General features: G+C 44.3%; 2 protein-coding genes across 2 annotated transcripts in view; one reads left to right on the forward strand and one right to left on the reverse strand.

The window, feature by feature from the left end:
• ptpro (protein tyrosine phosphatase receptor type O) overlaps positions 1 to 11,835 on the forward strand; it is a 139,753-nt gene extending 127,918 nt beyond the window's left edge. The window contains exons 22-29 of the mRNA XM_063217235.1: positions 82 to 172; positions 607 to 683; positions 1,288 to 1,422; positions 4,198 to 4,320; positions 4,983 to 5,137; positions 10,232 to 10,367; positions 10,998 to 11,131; positions 11,557 to 11,835. Coding sequence (XP_063073305.1) covers positions 82 to 172; positions 607 to 683; positions 1,288 to 1,422; positions 4,198 to 4,320; positions 4,983 to 5,137; positions 10,232 to 10,367; positions 10,998 to 11,102 — 822 coding nt within the window. The 3' untranslated portion in view covers positions 11,103 to 11,131; positions 11,557 to 11,835. The remainder of the gene's footprint in view (positions 1 to 81; positions 173 to 606; positions 684 to 1,287; positions 1,423 to 4,197; positions 4,321 to 4,982; positions 5,138 to 10,231; positions 10,368 to 10,997; positions 11,132 to 11,556) is intronic.
• A 7,000-nt stretch (positions 11,836 to 18,835) lies between these two features.
• The window catches only part of eps8a (EGFR pathway substrate 8a, signaling adaptor), a 78,729-nt gene continuing 75,064 nt past the window's right edge, over positions 18,836 to 22,500 (reverse strand). The window contains exon 24 of the mRNA XM_063217236.1: positions 18,836 to 20,150. Coding sequence (XP_063073306.1) covers positions 20,040 to 20,150 — 111 coding nt within the window. The 3' untranslated portion in view covers positions 18,836 to 20,039. The remainder of the gene's footprint in view (positions 20,151 to 22,500) is intronic.

The following is a 22,500-nucleotide window of genomic DNA, read 5'->3' on the forward strand; positions in this document are numbered from 1 at the left end:
CTCTCTCTATCTCTCTCTCTCTCTCTCTCTCTCTCTCTCTCTCTCTCTCTCTCTCTCTCTCTCTCTCTCTCTCTCTCTCAGGAGCTGAAGAGTGTAGGTCTGGATCTTTCCCATGAGGCTGCTGACCTGCCTGTCAATAGGCCCAAAAATCGCTACACTAACATCCTGCCATGTGAGTACTGAGTGGTGGAAGAGGCCAGAGGCGGTTCTAGACCAAAATTACCAGTGGGGCCGAGGTGCTCAACAACTTCAGATACCTACTTTGTCGCTTTGGTCATTTCTGGTGTACACCGCCAGTAATAAAGCATCATACTCCACCTTATGACCAGTCAGTCATTTAAATCATTATACTCTCGGCCCTGCCATGGCCAACTGGTAGGGCACTCGTCTACCATGCGGCTGACCCGGGTTCGATGCCTGGGTCCTTTGCAGACCCCTCCCCATCTCTCTCCCCATTCGCTTCCTGTCCACCTCTCACACTGTCCTGTCAAATAAAGTTGAGAAAGACACACAAAAAAAATCTTTTAAAAAAAAAATCATTATACTGTCACATTTAGCATCATCACAGCCGCATCTGACAGTGTGTGTGTTTGTCTCTCCACACAGATGATTTTAGCCGAGTCAAGCTCATCTCCATGCACAACGATGAGGGCTCAGATTACATCAATGCCAACTACATACCGGTGAGTGCACCACATTACACTGAACAACAGAGTCAGACAGAGCGAGTTTAATCATCTTGAATATTGAATATCTTGAATATTATGTAACATTTACAAATACTATGTATGTTATGTATTGCTTTCTCTAGCTCCATCATGCACAATGTTCCCCCAGTGGAACGCTGTAATAGTCATTGAAAATGTAACTACCATAGATAGTACTACACTACTATTTAATACTATTTAGGGCCTTTAGTATTGCACTACGACTTGGTCATTGCTATTCTGCTAATGCTAACAGCAAATGTATAACACTGTGTCTTAATGGGTTAACAACTTAATATGACCCTATCTTAATTTCGTTTACACTTGGTCTAACACCATTTTTGTTGTTTTTAGTTCTTATCGTTTTTCTAACTAATTTAGAATGCTCATGTATGGTTTCTATGAAGATTATGCCCATACTCCATATCAAAGACGTGTCCATTGATCATTGATGTTCCGCTTGTGTGTGTGTGCGTGCGTGCGTGCGTCTGTGTGTGCCTGCCTGTGTTTACGTGTGTGTGTGTGTGTGTGTGTGTGTGTGTGTGTGTGTGTGTGTGTGTGTGTGTGTGTTTGTGTGTAGGGCTACAACTCTCCTCGTGAGTACATCGCCACGCAGGGCCCTCTGCCCGAGACCAGGAATGACTTCTGGAAGATGGTGCTGCAGCAGAAATCCCACATCATCGTCATGCTCACTCAGTGCAACGAGCGCAGGCGGGTGGGTATCACACACACACACACACACACACACACACACACACACACACACACACACACACACACACACACACACACACACACACTATTCAAGATGACAGTATCTTATCAGACAAACACGCACACACACACACACACACACACACACACACACACACACACACACACACACACACACACACACACGGTTACTAGTACAGGAAGGCAAAGATGATCAAAAACTGGGCACAGGCACCAATGCAATGAACGGATGAAACCCAATGCTTCATAATGGTGGATTTAACACAGCGCTTACAGTAGAAATCAACTCCTGCAATACACTGTTTAAAAAGAATTCAGATTGGAAGAGCAAAACATTCTGCTTCAGCCAAAAGGATGAGCATTGAAAGTACATGTAAAAAATAGGTAGTAAAAAAGTCTTCAGCCAAACAATTGGAACATGAAGGCAATGCAAGGCAATTTATTTCTAAAGCACATTTCATACATGGAAGCAATTCAATGTGCTTAACAAAGAGATAAAAACCATGCAAAAAAGAGAGGAGACAAAAAGCATAATAACAATAGCCGCGCAAGGCGTGCAGTACAAGAATGTGAAAGTCCCGCGTTTCTTTTCTCAACATGTGTGGCTCTGGCCACAGTGCTCCAGTGCTTCCCCCTTCATGTCAGGTCAGACGTGCTTGCTCAGCACTCGTACGCATTTTTTAAAGGCTTTACAAGATGGAGGCCTTTTCCTGGCCTTCCCTTCCCTTCCCACCCGCCCTCCTGCCTGACTGACTGTGTGCAGTCTTGGGACAATTCCCACACAGCTGGCCTGGGCTAGCCTTGCAGTGAATCATATCTGCCATGTGTGTAGTGTGTGGGTGTGTTGTAGAGAGAATGTGTTGTAGAGAGAGAGAGACTGCGGGCCTGCATGTATGTGTGCGTGCGTGCTTGTGCGCGCGTATGTGTGTGTGCATGCGTGCGTGTGCGTGTGTGCATGCATGCGTGTGTGTGTGCGTCCATGCTTGTGTGCGTGCGTGCGTGGGTGTGTGTGCATGTGTGTGTGTGTGTGTGTGTGTGTGTGTGTGTGCGTGCGTGAGTGAGTGAGTGAGTGCATGTGCACAAGTGTGTGTGCGTGCATGAGAGCATGTGCCTGTCTGTGTTTTGCGTTTATCAGCAGCAATAGTGCAAGAAAAGGCCTCGCCATGTCTCGGGTGTGATTGAACTTGGAATTCTAGAGAGAGTTTCAGGGAACTCATTTTCCCACCCTTTGCTTATTTGACCAAGCAATGCAAACAGAAGCCTCTCTGTTTTGGAGAAACTAAGAGAGTATCTGGAATATTTTATCTTTGAATAAAAGAGAAACATTAGGAGTAGGTTGCCTGCTATGCGCCCAAGAGATGGAACACCCTCCCCATCGAGATCCGATCAGCCACCTCCGTCGACTCCTTTAAGAAGCAGCTGAAGACCCACCTCTTCATCCTTGCCAACTCCTAGCTGCCAAGACGTCATAGTGTCCCAGCCGCCGCAGCGCCCTTACTACTCGCAATCCAGCCCTGGCAGGGGGCTCCCCTAGGTGGCCGCTGGTCTCTGCCTGAGGTTTCTTCCTGACTACAGGGGGTCTTTTTTCTCAGACCTCACTGAGCTTTTTTTCCCCCTCACAAACTATGAATCAAGCGAAAGGGAGTTTTTCCTCACCCCTGATGCCACCAGGGGCCGCACCTGAGCGCCCAATCTCTGTGTGACTATCTATGACTTATGATAGGCCCAGCCACTATGGACCTTACACATCTAAGAATCCTGGTCCTAACCTACGTTGACCTTATGACTCTACATTCTCTGTCTATCTCTTCTTCCTCTGCCTTCCTGCTTTTTCTGCCTCTCCTCTATACCTCTCCTTTTAAATCTATCTCTCCTCTCCTTTTAAATCTATCTCTAACAATGTTTTTTCCCATTTGTTAAGCACTTTGAGTTACATGCCTTGTATGACACAGTGCTATACAAATACAATTATTATTATTATTATTATTAGGCTGAGTCAGCTGACTGAGGCTTATTGAAAATACGTTTTTTAAAAGCAATAGCGTGTAATTTTGATCTGATCTTCCAATAACTCACATAGTGATAGTAATATCTCATAATGGTCAGGAAAACAAATTTGGAAAACAAGTTCTTTTTTCACCCTGTTATAGTTAAATGAATGACTGAATCATTTACTAGTATGTACTCTTTCTTTAAATTGTAGGGGTCTTCATTTTTCAAGGTATATTTTAAGTTGTTTTAGTTTGAATAGTTTTCAAGTGAGAAGAAAGGAAAGTAGTGGGCGGGAGAGACGGGTGAGGTTGGGAAATGGACTTGGCAGGATTTGAAGCTGGATCCCTGGATCCTTGGCTGGATTTGTACTCGTGGGGAGTGTTAGCCGTACCGTATATGGTGTGGGTGTAGTAGTGTACTATGCCACAGCATCCCTACCATCTGCATTGCTGATGTTAATCTGAGCATGTTTCTTGGGCAGCCATGACGTAGTGGTTAAGAGAGGACGTAGTGGTTAAGAGATGGGCTTTAGCTTTAGATGGTTGCAGATTTGAATCCCAGCCCTCCACTCCCTATCTCTCCCGAGGGTTAAAGTGCCCTTGAGCAAAGTACCATGTACCTACTCCTACACTGCTCCAGGGACTGTAACCAATACCCTGTACTTAATATAACTGCCTTTTTCAAAGTCTTTTTGGATAAAAGCGTCAGGTCAATGTAATATGTGATGTAATGCGATGTAATGTTTCTGTTGTCGTTGACGCAGGTAAAATGCGATCACTACTGGCCCTTCACGGACGAGCCTGTGGGCTACGGGGAGATCACCGTGGAGATGCTGTCAGAGTCGGAGTCGGCAGACTGGACCGTCAGAAACTTCAGACTGAACTACGTGAGTGTCCGACCACTTCCCCAAAGAACCCCATAATACAAATAAAAACAAGGGTCCCCAGGAAATTCTGCTATTTAGTCATTGCAAAATGACGTACAGTATGGTATATCCATTTTGCAACATTTTGGTTAATGTACATTTTTGAATTGGGCATTTACTGCAGTGCTTTGAATTGCGATATGCATTTCAAACAGGTTTAAAAAGAATTCTCAAAATATGTTCTCCCAAATGGCAACTATCCCGCGTATACCGGGTACTTGGCTTGACATGAAACGGTTGCTGTTTCTTCCATTACTAAGTTAACACCATGGCGGCCATTTGGTGCGTGTAGTGTCCATCATTTCAGCTTTTTTGACCATTGATAGGGGATCATCCGGGCACTGCCAGTGCTTTGAATTTGCCACAGTTGACAGCAATTGTGAGCTCTCTACACATTGAAACATAGTGTCTGAAGTGTACCTGGAAGCACTAAATCCTGCCCAATTCTATTGATTTCTATGGCCAAAAAATTGGCAGGTTTTTCTCAAAAAAATGTACCCGCACACGGCCATCCTAAGCAGCCCAATTGGTCTGGCAACACTGTGAACAAGTGCGCCTTTTGAGACACGGCGTAATAGTCTGTTTTGCGTGTGTGTGTGTCTGCTCCTCTGCTCCCCCCTCAGGCTGACGAGAGTCAGGACGTGCTGCACCTGAACTACACCTCCTGGCCCGACCACGGCGTGCCCACCGTCAACGCCATCGAGACCATCCTGCAGTTTGTGCAGATCGTCAGGCAACAGGTCAACCGGACCAAGGGGCCCATCGTAGTGCACTGCAGGTAAAAGGGTGTTAACTCATCTTCACCATTGTCCTCCTCTGTTTCTTAAAATGTGAAAGGAGAATTACTGCCAAATTGCCGTTGTGTTGCTCATGGTACCCTTGTCTTGTCTGGCATTTTTGTCACTTATTTTTGTTTGATCGGTTCTCCTCTGTTTTTTAAATATCTACTCTCATCGTCATTTCATCAATATTGCTGTGTTCACCATTGTTATTGAACGCATTATGCGTCGGTTTTGTTTAAAAAACCTTCCGGTTGCTTTGTATCAAGCCGTCTTTGTAGGCTAGTAAAGAGGTGCTTCCTGATTCGCTCCTGGCTCTGCATTGTTTATGTAAATTGGGAAACACAGCCTGTGGAGGTGACGCGCCTAGTATGTAACTAGGGGTGACCCTCCGTTTGTTTTAGTGGAAGTTGATCTTTAGCATTAGAATTACTGCTATTGTATTGTATTGCTCATGGTACCCTTGACTTGTCAGTCATTTTTGTCAGGCATTTTGTATGTTCTGCCCTTCCAATTGTATTTTGAAATTGGCACAAATTCTCGTTTCAAGTGTTTTTTCCTGGGCTTCTTGGGTCTTAATTGATCAGGACAATTGTGAGACATGATATGAGAAATGAGTGGAACAGAGAAAATGGGGGGTCCCCATGATTTAGCATGTAGGCTGTGTAGTACAGGTGGATAGGTGCCTAACGGTAGGGACACATAGACGCGAATTTGGCCAAGCGAAGCCAACTTCGCCATTCATTCCTATGAGAGAGGCGAAGGCAAGCGAAAGCAAGCGAACAGGTGCGAAGCGAAGCGAAATTATTAAAGAAAGTTTAATGTTATGAGGAGCAAATTCACCTGCCACGGCCCAATCAAATCAACAACATAACTTTTCCATTCCATTTGATACGCTGCAACTACCTGATGACGGTTGAATTTCGCCTCTCTTCGCTTCGCTCGCTGCGCCTCCTATGTGTCCCTACCGTTAGCGCGCACCCTGATCCCTTTATGATTCTATCCATTGTCTTTCTCTTTCTCTCACTCTTTGTTTCTCAGTATGCCCAGGCATTGGTTTCTCCATTCCAATTCTCTGTTTCAATACTTCTCAATACTCTACTAACTTTCTCAGCATCATGTCTCTGTCTCTGTCTCCCCCCCCTCTCCCTCCCTCTCTCTCTCTCTCTTTCTCTCTCTCTCTCTCTCTCTCTCTCTCTCTCTCTCTCTCTCTCTCTCTCTCTCTCTTCCTCTCCCTGTGTCCAAGTTCGGCTTTCATATCACACCCTACAAGCGAATCCAAGAACATACAAATGCAGCTGTCTTTTCCAAAATGAGCTTTTCAACTCTTCTCCTGCCCATAGGCAGCTTCTTCAGTCAGCCAATGGGGTTGTGCCACCCCTCTTTGTTACACAGCTCTAGCACGCACACACAGTCCCTCCCTAGTGTCCACTGGGAGATGTGCCTTTTTCAGTTTGTCATTTGCAATCGCTGCAAACGTCACGTGAAAAAGTCGTTTGCAGCAGAATGGGAACAAGGCCGTTTGGTGGTTGAATATGCTGCTGTCATAGGACTTTCTTTCAGGGTGCCAACTCGAGGCTAATTAGCCACGCTGACAGCGAGACAGACGAAAATTATTGAGGTTCTTGAAAGCCTTGTTGAGCTGTCAAATTCCATCAACGAAAAAAAAGTGTGTGAGTGTGACTCAGGCTTTTGGGTGATTTTGTTCAACGGTAGCAACACACACCGCCACACTCAAAGCATTTGTCCGACGTACCACAAGCGCTTGCACCTCTCAGGTACAATGACCGAGGGAAATTGGTTGTACATTATTTGAGTGGTAGAACATTCATACAGTACACTGTGGGTATGTTTCAGTCGTGTCACACTGGTGCATGGTTTTGTGTGGTGTCTGGTTTGACACACTCACACTGCAACTTGAAACTGGCGTGGTTGAGTTGCTGTGTTCTAGAATCTTTGCATTCTTCTGCATTGTTCATTACCATGGCAAGAGGATTCTTTAAAGGATAGCTCCGGCGTAAAATGAAAATTTCACCATCGATTTCCCATGCCCCAAAATGTATCTAATGATGAGCCATTCCGAGAAATGCCGCGCCGTTATGGAGTTAGCTTATTTTAAGCTTTTTGGCGAATAACACAGCCAATGCATCACGGCGGGGCCAATTTGTAAATAGTCTTTTCTGATGTTTCCCCGCAATAAACAACCTCAAAAACGCTGCACACTTCATCACAAAGGTCTCGTCAATCAAACCAAGGCACAGAGAAGATCATTGGACCACACAGTCTTTCACTGGCCAGTGTTTTCAGATGTATTTCACTGTTTATAATCTCTAGTCTGACCCGGATGCAGGCTACTCCATCAGGTGGCTAGGAAAACATGGTCTGCGTGTGTTCTTATCCCGGCTGCGGCCGTAAAATGAAAAGCTGGAACCCCGACAGTTTTCACCGACTGCCACGGTCTAAACCAGCCATATTACAGGAATGGCTAATAGCATTAGAAGTGGACGAAACTGACATAAAAACACTGAGTCTTAAGCACCCAAGCCCCGTTTCACTTCTGTGTTGAGATATCGACTGTGGGTTTTGGCATGCGATGAGTTTCTTTTCTCGCTCACAAACAGATGTCATCAAAGCTGGAGAAAGGGGAAATGAGGACAAACGAGTGTGTGAAAAAACAGTGCATGGAGGAAGAACTAGTAGCAGCAAAAAGAATAATATCTGTTGCGAACAATGTTTGTTTGAAACTGAACTATACGTGCGGTTTACCTCTGTATAATGGAGTATGTGTGAAAACAAAACAAAACAAAAACAAAAAACCCTTCCAGCTCCCACCCAACCCAACCCATGAGACCGTAGTAGAGGAGAAATCGTGTTCACTGTGTTTTATTAAATCATTGTGGCATGTCAAAAAACTTCTGTGAATCTGGCATTGTGTCATTGTGCCAACATGTGTCTGCTCAGTAGGGCTTGGTCAGAGCTATCAATTTTTGGGTTTAGAAGGAATTGCTGTAACTGCACTGGTGACTTCACAGATAAGCTTATTCTTTACACATGTCTTGAGTACTCATTTCATTTAGCCAAGTTTTCACAGGTGGCTGGATTAAATTTGCGGTAGGATTTTTGCTTGGAGTGAATCAGGAGGTGGGAAAATAATCCACCCATTTTACAGTGACACAGACACAAGAAAAGGGAGTAAAGACACATCCAGGGAGTAAAGACAGCCCTCTCATACACTGCCTGCCTTCCTGATTGCTGGCAGAGACTGTGAGAGGAAAAGACTTGAAAGCAGGCAGCCGAGCCGGCTAATATAAATCAATGCAGCATTTAGCGTAATCTTGAGCGGGTAAAGTTACTGCACGCCTCGGTCTGACAGGCAGCGTAATCATTATGGCTGGGTGCCCACTATTGATCTTTGCCCCACCCTTAAAACAATGGCTGGGCAGTGGGCACGATGGTTCCACATCTTTGGCAGGGGGTTGCATGCCTGTCCAAGAAATCATCACGCTATCTGGTTGGCTTTGTTTTTTATTTACTACTACAGTGCGTTTTTACTGAGTTCATGGGCTGCCATCTTAGGGTGGTTTATGATACACTTAAGTTGTGATATGTGATATACACATTGAGTACATATTGAGTGCAGTGTATCATAATGTTGTGGTTTTATATCACAGATGATATTATCAGAAACTGCAGCCCAATCTAAAGTAAGCCCATCACTGTTAGCTTTTCAGTCCTAAAATCATATCAGTATCAGAAATCAAAACAAATTCTACAACCTTCAACACGTGTAATACAACAAGTTCAGGTGATTTGTTTTTCTTGTTTTTTTTAATGGCTGTAGAAGGTATAATATAATTTATGGGTCAATTTCTAGGAAGGGGCTTGAGGCCATTTCCAAATCCAATCTCATTGTTAATGAGGATTCCTCTCCTTTGATGCCCGCTAGATCAGAGCAGCAGCATGACCTAATCACTTCGAAAAGGCAGGGCATAAGATGGACGGTATTTACATAGCAAAAGCTAAGTGGACACGAGCACTGGAAATTAGCCAAGGCTAAAAAGGCTATGATGCTATTCTGTTTGGTTTGTATAGCCTACTACATGATGTGTATCTCTCCCTACGGATGCCCTTATCTGACTTTTTAAAACTATGGTGCTAGAAAAAAAGTAAGCCATGGCCCATGACACATGAATGATGTCTTTTTAGTCTGCAAAAAAACAAGCACTTTTTCGTGTATTGAATGCTTAATTTATTCTTGTATTGAGTGATGTATGTGTATGACCAAATGTAAAAGGTAAATATAAAAGGTACTGGAGCTGGACATCGTTTGCAAATGAAAACCTCATGTTGTTCATGGTCTGAAATGGAATACATTCTTTGCCAATATTTTTGTCCCAATATTATGCAAGGGTGTACTGGCTGTCTCAGTGTACTGTGTCTTGAATATTGTCCAATACGCCAACGTGTGTATGGTTTGAACTACAGCATATGCCTCTGTGCAACCTCTCAAGCCAATGTTTCAGTCCCTCATATGTCTTTAATGCAGCCACAAATCGTTATGTTTTCAGTGCTTCAATATTCATGTCACTATGTGGTTTTGGTAACGCTAGGGTTTTGGTTACAACATGTTAGCCAGTAATATGTACCTAATTACTGTCTGTATATGTAACTAACTCTGAAGACACATGTTCAGGAAAACCATGGACCTACTACTATTATAATCACTTACCACTAATACATGCAAACTGTGTGTATTAACACATGAACCTTAAAATAAAGTGTCATCGTGGTATCTAATCTTTTTTGCTCACCCACCCTTTATCTCCTCAGTAGAAAGCACCGGAATGGAATGGATATACAAAATACTGTGCCACAATATTGTCATGTTTGAATATGGATCTCCTAGCGTTCATTACCACGTATTATGTATGTGGTTTTTATTTTACCCTTTTCTTTCCCCTCAGTGCTGGAGTAGTTTATGTGGACGGACGGGCACACCAATGCTATACTACACCGCGCCTTCACATTTCCCCAATGCTTCACTATGTCTCTCCTCCTAATGTCTCTCTTCTTGTCCCTTATCTCTTCTTCAGTGCTGGCGTGGGTCGGACGGGCACGTTCATCGCACTGGACCGCCTAATGCAGCACATACGCGCGCACGAGTTCGTGGACGTGCTGGGCCTTGTCTCGGAGATGCGCTCCCATCGCCTCTCCATGGTGCAGACAGAGGTAAGGAACAGAAAAGAATAAAACTTATTAAAGACAGTACCTAAACGTACACATCGATACAAACCATCAACACTCAATGCAGCATTTCCCACAGACCAAGTAGCATTGTATGATGTTACGGGGAAAAAAACATTTGCATAGTGCAAGTGCACCTCCTTTGGGATGTACTATATGGGCTGTGGTCAGGCAGACGAGTGGTGATGAAGCAAAGGTGAACTTCCTTCCTGTTAATCTCTCTCTCTCTCTCTCTCTCTCTCTCTCTCTCTCTCTCTCTCTCTCTCTCTCTCTCTCTCTTCCCCCTGCCTCGCCCCTATCTTTTTGGACCTATCTTTTTCTTTCCCTCTCCATTTTCCCATCCATTTTTCTCTCCACCGCCCCCATATTTCTTGCTCTCCCCCCCATCTTTCTCCATGTCTGTCTCTCACCCTCTCTCCCCCATCTCTCTCTGCCATCTCTCTCTCCCCCTATCTCTCTCTCTCTTTCTCCCCATCTCTCTCTCTCTGCCATTTCTCTCTCCCCATCTCTCCCCCCATCTCTCGCTCTCTTTCTCCCCCATCTCTCTTTGTCATCACTCTCTCTGCCTGCCATCTCTCTCTCTCTCTCTCTCTCTCTCTCTCTCTCTCTCTGCAGGAGCAGTACGTGTTCATCCACCAGTGTGTGCTGCTGATGTGGAAGAAGAAGAAGCAGCAGTCGGTCACCAGTGACGTCATCTATGAGAACGTCTCCAAGTCGTAATGCCATCACAACAAGCAACCACATGCTCAGTAAGCCTGCTGACCATTTCCCTCTGAATTTTAGCAGTTTTGCTCAATAACCAATCAGTTTGTAAAACAGCATTTCAGCTTGTTTACTGTACACTCTGATGGTTAGCTACTATGGAGTTTGTGGAGAGTTTATGGAGTTTGCTATGTAATGTAGTTGCTAACTCTCTAGTCAATGTTTTTTGGGGACCATGCCCCCCTGTATGAATTAGGCAATGGTTACTTGGCTCTGTAAAAAAAAGTTAACCTTACACCTTTATTGAATATATTGAAATGCATCTACTGAAGAATGAATGGATATGTGCAGTATACGGCCAATGTCTAGATTTCAAATGATCACCCATTGCTAAAAATGTCATATTTGTTTCATTTATTGTATCCTCTAAAAGGAGTGATTATGTAAGTATTTTCTCTCCTTTCTCTTTTAGGTTGTGACCATTCACACTCCTCTCTCTCTCTCTTTCTCTCTCTCTCTTATCTCTCCTCTCCGTTCCTGGTGAAGTGCTGCGGAGAAATCTTCAACAGCAAAACCAAAACAACAAGTATGAGGGAAGGAGAGATCAAGAAACTCAACACAACAAAAACAAAAACAAAAACAAAAAAATAAATAAACACATGAACATCCGAGAAGAGAAGACAAGACAAAACTACGTAGTACCGCCATGGGCTACTGTATATGTGTTCGAAATAAATACAATTCTCTGGTACGAGCATGGAATTATTACAATGCCTTAAAGGAGCCTTCACGTCATGGACTGTGTGTAATACTGTACATCTGAGACTGAGCCCCCACCCCTACCACCACCACCCCCAATTCCCAAGCACTGCTGTCTCCCCAGCCACCTACTCCCCTGCCCCTCCCTGTGAAATGCCCACTACACACACCCCATGTATTGTTCACCTCCAGCAGGTTGGGTTAGATGGAGACACGAACGGAACACGGCGCAGACTACAGTTCAGCCTCCCCCCAGTGGGGGAACAGTAAGCCAGAGTCATGCCCCTTGCCCCCACCGTCTGCCTGGCAGCAAAAGTAACATGCACACTGCTCCCTCTGGTGGTCAGTCTGCGGAATTGCACGAACCTGACAGAAGCTCGGTCCGGCAGTTATAAATAAGCATATCGTTTTTAGACTTTACTTTTTTTTTCTGTTGATCTCAGGAGTAGTCACCTTCAATGCCACTGCAACCCACATCCTAACCAGCACCCAAGGACCAAGGACCCTATTCTTCCCTTCCCTCATACCACTAACCACTCATGTAACTCATGTAACAATTCTAATGCAACGCACTGTACCGTTTCCCCAACACCACCCTTCCTTGTCCACCTGTGATATCTGTAAACTGCTGCGTCTATGAAGGCACCTGATTGGAGGATGGAGAAGGAAGAAGAAGAAAAGGGAGGAGGAGGAGGTGGAAGAGGAGGTATTTACAACACCACCTGCCCTCAACCTCCCAAACCTCCTCATCTCCACCCCTGAGATATCTGTAAACTGCTGCGTCTGCTGCGTCAGGCACCTGATTGGAGGGAGGAGGAGGAGGTGGAAGAGGAGGTATTTACAAGACCACCTGCCCTCAACCTCCCACACCTCCTCATACCCTCCCCCCGGATTGGTGGCTCTTGATTGGTCGATCACACGCCTCACTTGTCCCTGCTGCACTCGTCCGTTTACTCTTCTTCGATGCTGCCACCGCCAGTGCAGTAGCGTCTCGGTGCCAGTCTACGTATGCAGACATGGTGCTTAAGCTCAACGCATTTGGTGTGGTCTATCACCATGGTGCTGCAGGCCCAACAACGATGCCAACAGAAGCCAACAAATGCCAGTCAGCTGACCGACTGACTGACATACAGACATCGGGACACACATTTTACATCTTTATTTGGATTGACAGATGTACATTTATCATGGTACAATCCAAATTTGGTTTAACAGGAGTCCCACACACACACACACACACACACACACACCACTCTGCATCTGTGGAAGGACACAGGAAGCTGTCCTTAGCTGAGTGTGGAACTGTAGCTGGGAAGACACACACACACACACACACACACACACACACACACACCACCACCACCACCACTTTCGTCTCCCGCTGCGTGTGACTAAATGTCTCAACAAAAGAGCTGACCGTTGAAGCACAGCTGTGCACATATGTGTTTCCTCTCTCCCCGTGTCTCTTTTTGCTGTGGAGAGACACGGAAGCTCAGCATGAAGGTAGCTGCCCCCCACTCCCCCACCCCTTGTTTAACAACATGGCTTGACAAAATATACCGTGTCAGTGCTACTGTATCGTGCCTCTTGTGAGACTAAGGCATACAAACCGACACACATTCATACATATATTCAGTATATATTCATATTCATAATATACGTATTTATGGCATCTATACATACAGTACACATACTGTATGTCATGTCATATGTACACACACACACACACACACACACACACACACACACACACACACACACACACACACACACACACACACACACACACACACACACACACACACACACACACCTTCACACTGGAGTGTTTGGACAGAGGGGCAAAGATGGGATCAGGATTATGACATTCGACACTATGCCTTTTGGGACTCGACTGAAGTGGCTAAGCATGGTTCCTTTTTTGGCTTCTCGGTTGGTCATCACCACCAACTTTGTCGTTTCTGTGCTGTTATTTGAAGGGAAATGATGATGGACCAGTAAAGTACAGTACCGTAGTTCTGCTTTGATAGTTTGATTTGCACTGAAAGCCTTGAATGCCCTGCCGTGAATTGCATTGTAAAACAATTGATCGACCGATCGATTAAATGGATTAATCGATTGACCAGCCGATGAATGGGTTACTGTTGTTGTCGTCACAACTTGTATACGCATGAACGGCCATCCGGGTACTTTGCTCGTGAATGTGCGTTACGCCTAGCCTGGGCGAAAAGCCGACTGTTGACTCCGTCAATCAGTCTGGAAAAAGCCATGAGGAATCCGTCTCCGTGGACGGTGGGAGATGGTCTGATCTTACTCTGTCATTTAAATTAATTGGAGTTCCAAACTCAAATTAAAACCCATATTGTGCTTTATTAGCATGCCTGTTACGTTATAGCGCGCAAAAGCATACAAATAACAAAACGAAAGTGTGAATTTAGTTACCTTAACCAATCAGTGACGGAGCTCGCGGGTGAGCTCTACGTCATCACTCTCAACTGTTTGCTTATTGGCTAAACACTGAGAGAATCGAGCTCGAGGCTTTTGCCAGACGATGTGTGGAGCCAAATCTTTGGTTGGAGTACATGGATGGTGTCGCCAGGCTACGTTACGCCCTTTTTTGGGGGAAGCACACCGAATGTCTCATTAACTTACCTGCTACATCGGCTAGCCTAAATGAACACAGTCCATGCTTCAGCCACGCCTGTTTAGCTACATTATTTGAACAGCCGGCAACACAACATGTTTTCAGCATGTTGAGCGTGAACAACGCTAGTCTACAGGTCTTTGTCTTTCGTTTATTCTTTCCCAACACCACCAATTGACTTGCATTGGCTTTCCCCGCAATGTTTTCCCCCAAAAAAGGGTGTAACGTGCATGGCACACGTCACGCCACTCATGCGTAGGCCTATTAATATGGCCATCCTTGTCTGCTGTTTTTTCCGAAGCACTAAACTCTAGGCCGGAGTTCAGGAAAAGGCAGGAATTCCGGCCATAGAGGCACCCGGGTGGCAGCAGCTGTGGAATCTGTATCGATTTTTCTGGGGGCTCATTTTCGGAAGAGAACAATCTGAGAAGACACAGGCAGAAGTTGAACAGGAACCAGTTCACCCCTGCTGTATAAACTGACGAATGCCATTGCTGTGTTATCAAACCTTTTTTTGTAAGAAACATACCCTACATATCTGGAAATACCCTGTTGGTCACGTTATGAATTCTGTCGGTTGTTGGTAATTTGGCTATCTGATTTGGCTAACTAGGTCCAGCCTGTTCACACTAGTCCATTAAAAGGGACTTTTGATTAGTCTGATTGTAGTTGGCTCGGACTGAAGACAGAGTTGGAATTGATTTGCTCAAATCACATGTGGAGATGTGCCGTGCTTAGGATGCTTGTATCCATATACGTATGTGTTTATAACACTCAATATTAACATTCAATGCTTCTAGAATTACGATTCTACAGTATTCTGTTCTACAGGGGTTGAACAATAAAACTGAAACACCTGTCATTTTAGTATGGGAAGATTCATAGCTTAAGTGGACCAGCCTGGTGGCCAATCTCTTTAATAGCACATTGCACCAATAAGAGCAGTAAGTGGGTTCAATTAACAGTTCAAGAGCACAGTTTTGCTCAAAGTATTGCAATGCACTCAACATTATAGGTGACATATCGGAGGACTAACTGTGGACGCAAAAGGAAGCTGTCTGAAAGGGATGTTTGGGTGCTAACCCAGACTGTAAAAAAACCCCATAAAACTTACAGCTGCCCAAATCATGGCAGAGTAAATGTGCACCTCAATTCTCCTGTTTCCACCAGAACTGTCCGCCAGGAGCTCCACGGGGTCAATATACACGGCTGGGCAGCTATAGCCAAACCTCTCTAAAACCAGGTGTTTCAGTTTCATTGTCTAACCCCTGTAGATGGATGAAACCTATTCTGAAGACTAGTCTGAACAGGCTCTGTGTCAAGTAGCAAAGACAACAATGTCACCAAGAACCATTTGTGCATTTTGAGTTCATTCATTCCTTTGACACTAAGGACTTCCAATTTACCTTTAACTGGATCTACTCTTCAAATATTCACAAGAACATATCTGAAGTCAATATCACGATTATGCTCTTTCAACAGGAGACTTTTGCAATTGTGGGATTTTGCACATAATATATTTCCAGGATGAAGTTAGAAGTGTGCAGTTTTAAGCCAGTTGGCAAATTCAAAGACAGACATCTGTAATATCTGGTTTGGTGTTACTTTTGAGAATTTCTTTGTGCCAGTGATCTTGCACAGATCAGAGCAGAGCTGTATCAACATACAAGTAGCCTGCACTCTTTCCGTCCAGAGTAAAAGTCCTCACGTTCTTGAGCTGTATTCAGACCAGGTACCAAAATGAAGTGTAAATACTAGCTATTGTTTAAAAAGACCCCCCCCCCTCCCCATCCCTCCTATCTTTGCAGGATGTTACTGAGTAACACTTGTAGAGTTGGATAGCCCAGGACTTTATCCCAACCCCCTACACCCACCCCCATCCCCCAAAACCGCTATTCTGTACCCTATTTTCCTAATCGTCTACTTGTATGTATGTGTGTGTTGCACTGTCCAGCTGTATCAAAAGTGCTTATTTTTGTAACAGCCACTCGACGCAGTTCCTACATAAAGGTGTCCAACGGAGACCGAACTGGCATCGATCAGGTGGTGAGGGATGCTGACAGAACACTTTAGTGATGTTGCTTGACAACGGAAAAAAAAAACAAGAAAAAAAACAAACAAACAAAACAAACAAACTGAAGACTAGTGTTTCCACGTTTTTTGATTCTCTTTAGCTCTGTGTATGTCGTCCAGTCCAACTTGTCTGTCATTGGTGCCATTTTAGCGCATTTGTGTCACTTATACTAGAAAAAGGGGGAGGTCCCAGATGTGGGGCATATCTCCATCACAGAGTTTTAATGTCTGTATGTATGGACTCGTATGTATGGCTGATTGTATGTATGCATTATGGATGGGTGCGTGTTTGCAAAACAAAAAAAATAAAATGTTTCAATATCTATTCTTAACTACGGTACATGTGTGTTGTGTCTTATAGGGTGTTGATGCACTTGAAGGTGCACTGTGTAATATTTTCAGAATACATGCTGCCCATTCACAAATGTTACCTTTTTCACCATCAAATTTTAAGTATTCATTATGACTGGGAAAATTGCACTTTTCATACATGCCAAGGGGGAATCTTCTCCATGCCATCTTCTCCGCTATTTATAATTTCCAGAAATAGACATTTTAACGGCAAAACGTATTGTACTTTGATAATACAAGTAAATATTGGTTTATTACTTAATAAATATTCATGAACAGATGAAGCTCAATCAGGGTTATCCCTCTGATAAATGTCTGCCTTTTTGCCTGTAATAAGATGCACAATTTGTGTGTGTGTGTGTGTGTGTGTGCGTGTGTGTGTGTGTCACTGGACAACAGAGGCAGAGGGACAGAAAAAACACGAGACTTTAGCCACAAAAGTACAGCTTGAAGCACTAAAATATTTATGTGCAGGCTTTTGTACATATTTATTTATTATTATTTTTTAAATACAACCCGTTCCATTCATTTGGTGGACACCGAACTGTCATCTGTCAACCAGGACTTCCTACACAGCTGATGAACAACCCACCCCACCACTCCCATGCAGGGGTTGACCCTGTACTGTATATTTCCCCCCAATCTAACAGGGTTTGTGAGAGTACATTAGCCCCCGCCCCAAGTACAATCATATCACCAGTGATGGGAAATCTGGATTAAGAAGCTAGAATCCAGTAGCCTGGTCTCACCGACAGTGCGTGTGTGTAGCTCCGGAGCCCACTTCTGACTCGAGAAGAGCATGTTAACGGCAGTGCTACCAGACGGTAGTTTGTGTACACACACGCACTGTCGGTGAGAACCAGAATCCAGTGCCACATATTGCAAAAGATCTGGCTTGGCCTGCCCAAATGTGCAAATTGGTAACAGATAAAACTAGGTCTTTAGGAATACGTGGCAGTGGATTGAAGCTTCTAAGTTTGGATTGTAGCTTCCAGGCTTCCATCACTGCATAACACATTTCTTAACTCCATTTCTGTTTCGAAAAGCCATCCATGCCATGTAGCCCAATAGTCCATACACATAAGTCTTGCGTCCACACACGCTCACACAGAAAGAAAAAAAAAATCATGAACGCTCACACATACACACAGGGGCTACAGGCTTTTTTTTTTTTTTTTTACCAAACCTCCATCCTGCCAAATATTAAGACATGGAATATTCCCATTGTGCCTCTCTTCTCTTCAAATGAGCCTTCACAGCTTCCAGAGATGTGAGAGCTCGATTACAAACATACATTTGAGTGAATTATTAAGCTTGATTGACAATAGCAGAGTTATACACTGATCAAAAATGGTGGCCTCCAGTGTCCCCATATTTTTCTTATTAGCCGCTAATCATTAATAACAACAACAACAAAAAGAAGAAAAAAAAGTCTGCCGATTTTGTTTTGAAATGGATTTGAGGTTATGGAAGACAATGGGGAGACTACCTAACGATTAGGTTTGGCCATAATGATGTACAAAACGCCTTTAACGCAGACAGTGTATTTGGGGTTTAGGGTGTATGTATAGCACAAAATTAAGTCTTCTAAAGTGTTCTCTCAGGTAAGACTGCACAGTCGGTCGTGCAGCCTTGGGGATAAACGCAGCTGGAGAACAACCACATGTGCAAAATATTCGCAGAAAGGAAAGCAAAAGAAAAGAAAAGAAGCAATGAATTGAAGCAATCAAAAAAAAAGAAATAAACAAACATACATACAATAAAGGCCTAGTTTACAACACCTTATCTTAAGTGTCCTAAAGGGAAGTACATCATTGCACCTCCGTATTCACAATAAAGACAAATAAATCTACAATCAAAAAATACCTGAAGTCTGTTCAAATGAATTCTGTGATCATCTTGTGAAATGAGACGGGAAGGAGAGTCCTAACTAGTTCTCCCAAAAAGGATGAACTCCCATGACATTGTTATATTATAGAAAGACTCTTTTGGCATTACAATTAAGTACAAAATGATTCATGTATATAAATATCATGTTCTCTCTCTGCCAGCAAAACAAAAAATGAAAATGAAACAGAAATTGTATAGAATTATAATCTCTCAGAATCAACTATTCACAAATCTTCTCTCCATCAAACCCATTCAAACGCTTTTTTCGCATCATTCCAAAAACTGTGACAAGGGGTTGACATGAGGTTGAAACTACCATCCTGCTACCAGCAGAATGATACAGTAAAGAGAAAAGTTATCACAAAAAAAGAATCATATGGGAGTAAGTTAGCCCTCCAGATGCGTTTTGTAATGAATTGACCTTGCTTGTGCATGTGTTGTAAACCCCTTAAGAAATGTTTCAGACAGACAGGAGTTTTTGGGGGAGAAACCCTTGCCCTCAGAGGGACTTTCTTCTTCAAGAAAGTCATATTGTGTAAAATGTGCTGCTAGTATTAATCAGGACCTATGTAGCTACTTACCTGACTTCGCCCCCCACTAATAAAATCATCGTAAGACTTCTGATATAGACATAAACAAGATGCCAACCTTACAGCTTTACTGTAAATTGTCCATGAGTGAGTCAAAAACGAGACTTCCTGAAACCACTATCCCATGACCCTCCCCCTTCACCCCTCTTTTTTACTCGGTGTTGTTGTCGATGGCCGACGTTTCTGTCGTCGTGGTCACAGTTGATGACGAGGTCACTGCCGGAGATTCCGCCTCGGCGAGCTCCTGGCGTCGGCGCATGATCGCGGCGAACCGGGCTTGCTCAGAGACCTCCTGGGAAACCACAACAACGACAACAAACAACAAACAAGATGAACATTTGTTTGCTCGCTTTGTTTGTTTCCGTTTGTTTTGTTTTGTTTTTTTCTTGTCTCATTTTAGTCTGTTTTAAGGTTGGACGTGGTGAGAAGAAGCTTGGCGGGCGTATGGCGGGCGACAAGAGGGTAGATTCAAGGGGCGGCTGCTCATTGGCTGGTTGCGGCTCTCATCGAAAAAAACATTCCGAACCCCTGGCTCCACCAATCGCAACGTGTGTGTCTATGGAAGTGTGTGTGTGTGCGTATGCATATGCGTGTTTGTGTTCGTGTTCGTGTGCGTATGTGTGTGTGTGTATGTGTGGTAAGAGTGGCTCAGTGGCTGCTGCTCTCGTCGAATGACTCCACCCCCGAGTCGCTGGCCACGGCCGCCAGCTTCTCCTGTCTCCTCCTCATAATCTCCTGCAGCTCATTGCCTGATGACCTCTGCAGAGAGAGAGAGAGAGAGAGAGAGAGAGAGAGTGGGGGGGGGGGATGGGGGAGAGGGAGACGGAGAGAGGGGGAAGAGAGATGGCAGAGAGAGAGATAGCAGAGAGAGGGGGAGAGAGAGTGCGGGAGACAGAGATGGCAGAGAGAGATGGGGGAGAGAGATGGGGGGGGGAGAGCCAGAAATATGGGGATGATGGAGGGAAAGATGGATGATGGGGAGATGGAGAGAGAAAGAAATAGAGATCCAAAAAGATAGGGGCGGGGCAATGTCAGGCAGTGGTGTGATTGGGGGGGGGTGTGATTGGGGTAGAGATAGGGATGAAAAAAGACAAAGAGACCGACCGAAAGAGATGGGGGAGTGATGGTGACATGTATAAAGAAATAAACAGATGGGGAGAAAATAAACAGCGAGAGAAAAAAATAATGGCAAGAATAGCAATGGATGGATAGACAGACAGAAATGCGTAGGAAGCATGATGAAGGACAAGTGAAGGTAGAGAGATGAAGACAGAAGGGGAATGCAAACATTGAGATGGAGAGAGGAGGAGGAAAAGAGAAGAGGAGGGGACAGAAATGCAGAGGACCAAAGGGGGGTGCAAATATTGAGATGAAAAAGGAGATGAGGAGGAAAAGAGAAAAAGAGGGAACAAAAAGAGGGGAAAACAGGTAAGTTCATGGGACTGTTTACAGGAGAAACATGGCATTCCATGGGACACGTCCTCCTTCCAAACCAATACTAAGACCATGGCCACAGATATCGCGCTAACCATTTGCTTTGTGTTGTGCTAACTGCCAGGGAAGCTGACAGAGCAGGGCGAAGGGGTCATTTGCCCTGGGCCCATGGAAAAAAGGGGGCCCCAGAATTGTTCCTCTTTACATGATATGTATTGGGTCAGGGGCCCTTTTAAATTACTTTGTCCCGGGCTGGGCTAAAGCTGTCAGCGGCCCTGCTAACTGCAATCAAATCTATGTGACCGTGTGTTCTCTTTTCTTAATCACAACCATGTTGCTCTTGACTGTGTGGCTTTGAACACAGGATATTCACAATCATACCCCACCAGTGAAGACGAATATGAGTGCCATCATGGTATCTGATCATTGAGGAGGACATTTGCCATTGGACGTTTTTAGCAAACCAGCATAGTGATAGCGCAGGGGGCAATTGCAGTCAACACTAGAAGCTTGAGTGTTCAAGTAGGCAGTGCATTCCAAATGGCAGTGCAAGGAGGGGGGGGGTTACTGTAGCAAGGTAAATGCACACAGGTACTGTTACTGGTTTCCTGACATCTTACTTTATACGTTTTACATTAATCAAACTACCCCAGCCACCCTCACTGCTATTTCTGCCTAGCAGGTTTATTGACTGACAAAAAATGTTTTCTATATCAGAAGCAAAATGTGTTGTAATGATTGAAATGAGTCTGTAATACTTGTGAGTTGTAATACTTTTTTGCCCTTGTATGTATGTAGTATGTGTGCTCGGGTGTGTGTGTGTGTGTGTGTGTGTGTCATTTCAAGAGACAGAGAACGCTTAAAAGTAGCAAACCACATGGCTTTTCAGTTTCCCAACACATAGAAGACCTCTTCATCAGCATCAGGGCTCTCTAGATGTCTTTGGGTGATGGTGTCCCACAGGGCTGTGTACCTAGGGCTGCATAGTTTTACAGTGGATCTGTGATTGATGTGTCATGGGTGCCCCAGGGATGGATTCATGTATGGGCATAATGGGCTCAGACGCAGGGGGGTGCAAATCCCCCTGGGGTCACAATTTCTTTCCTCTAAAGAGAGTGTGTACAGTATGCCGCATTCAATTCCCCTTCTCCCAAACCTCCCCAATAAGGGTCCAAGACTATTTTTTGCCCAGGGCACTTGGTTCCTTAATCTGTCCCTGGACGGCAGATTAAACTACAATGCTATCATTAGGAAAATAACGGGCACAAGCCAGTGTTCAACCATTTTATTTGTCCTACTCTAGGCTCGGTTTCCTACAAGGGAGACTTGGAGGGTGACTGTTGAGTTGCCTATGACCTAGGGTATGGGATCTCTACAGGAGGGGACAGAAAGCCTGCAGGGACAAAAAACAAGAGGGAGATTTGGGTGGACGGACAAGCTTCAGTTAAGCCACAGATTTTAACGGCATTATCCAGTATCTCTGTGCCTCGAACTGAGACAACAACATCTCCACTGTCTGTTGGCCAGATCACTTTAGCAGAGAGCTTTCACTCCTGCTAAGTGACTAGATGTTACTGTAAAAAATCAAACCAATGCCGTGCTGATACAATGTAGAAGTTAACATATCATTTTTTAAAAACTCATATTTATGTTCCATTTTATATTTACAATATTA

This window comes from Engraulis encrasicolus, chromosome 15 (genome assembly GCF_034702125.1).
Source record: "Engraulis encrasicolus isolate BLACKSEA-1 chromosome 15, IST_EnEncr_1.0, whole genome shotgun sequence".
NCBI lineage: Eukaryota > Metazoa > Chordata > Actinopteri > Clupeiformes > Engraulidae > Engraulis > Engraulis encrasicolus.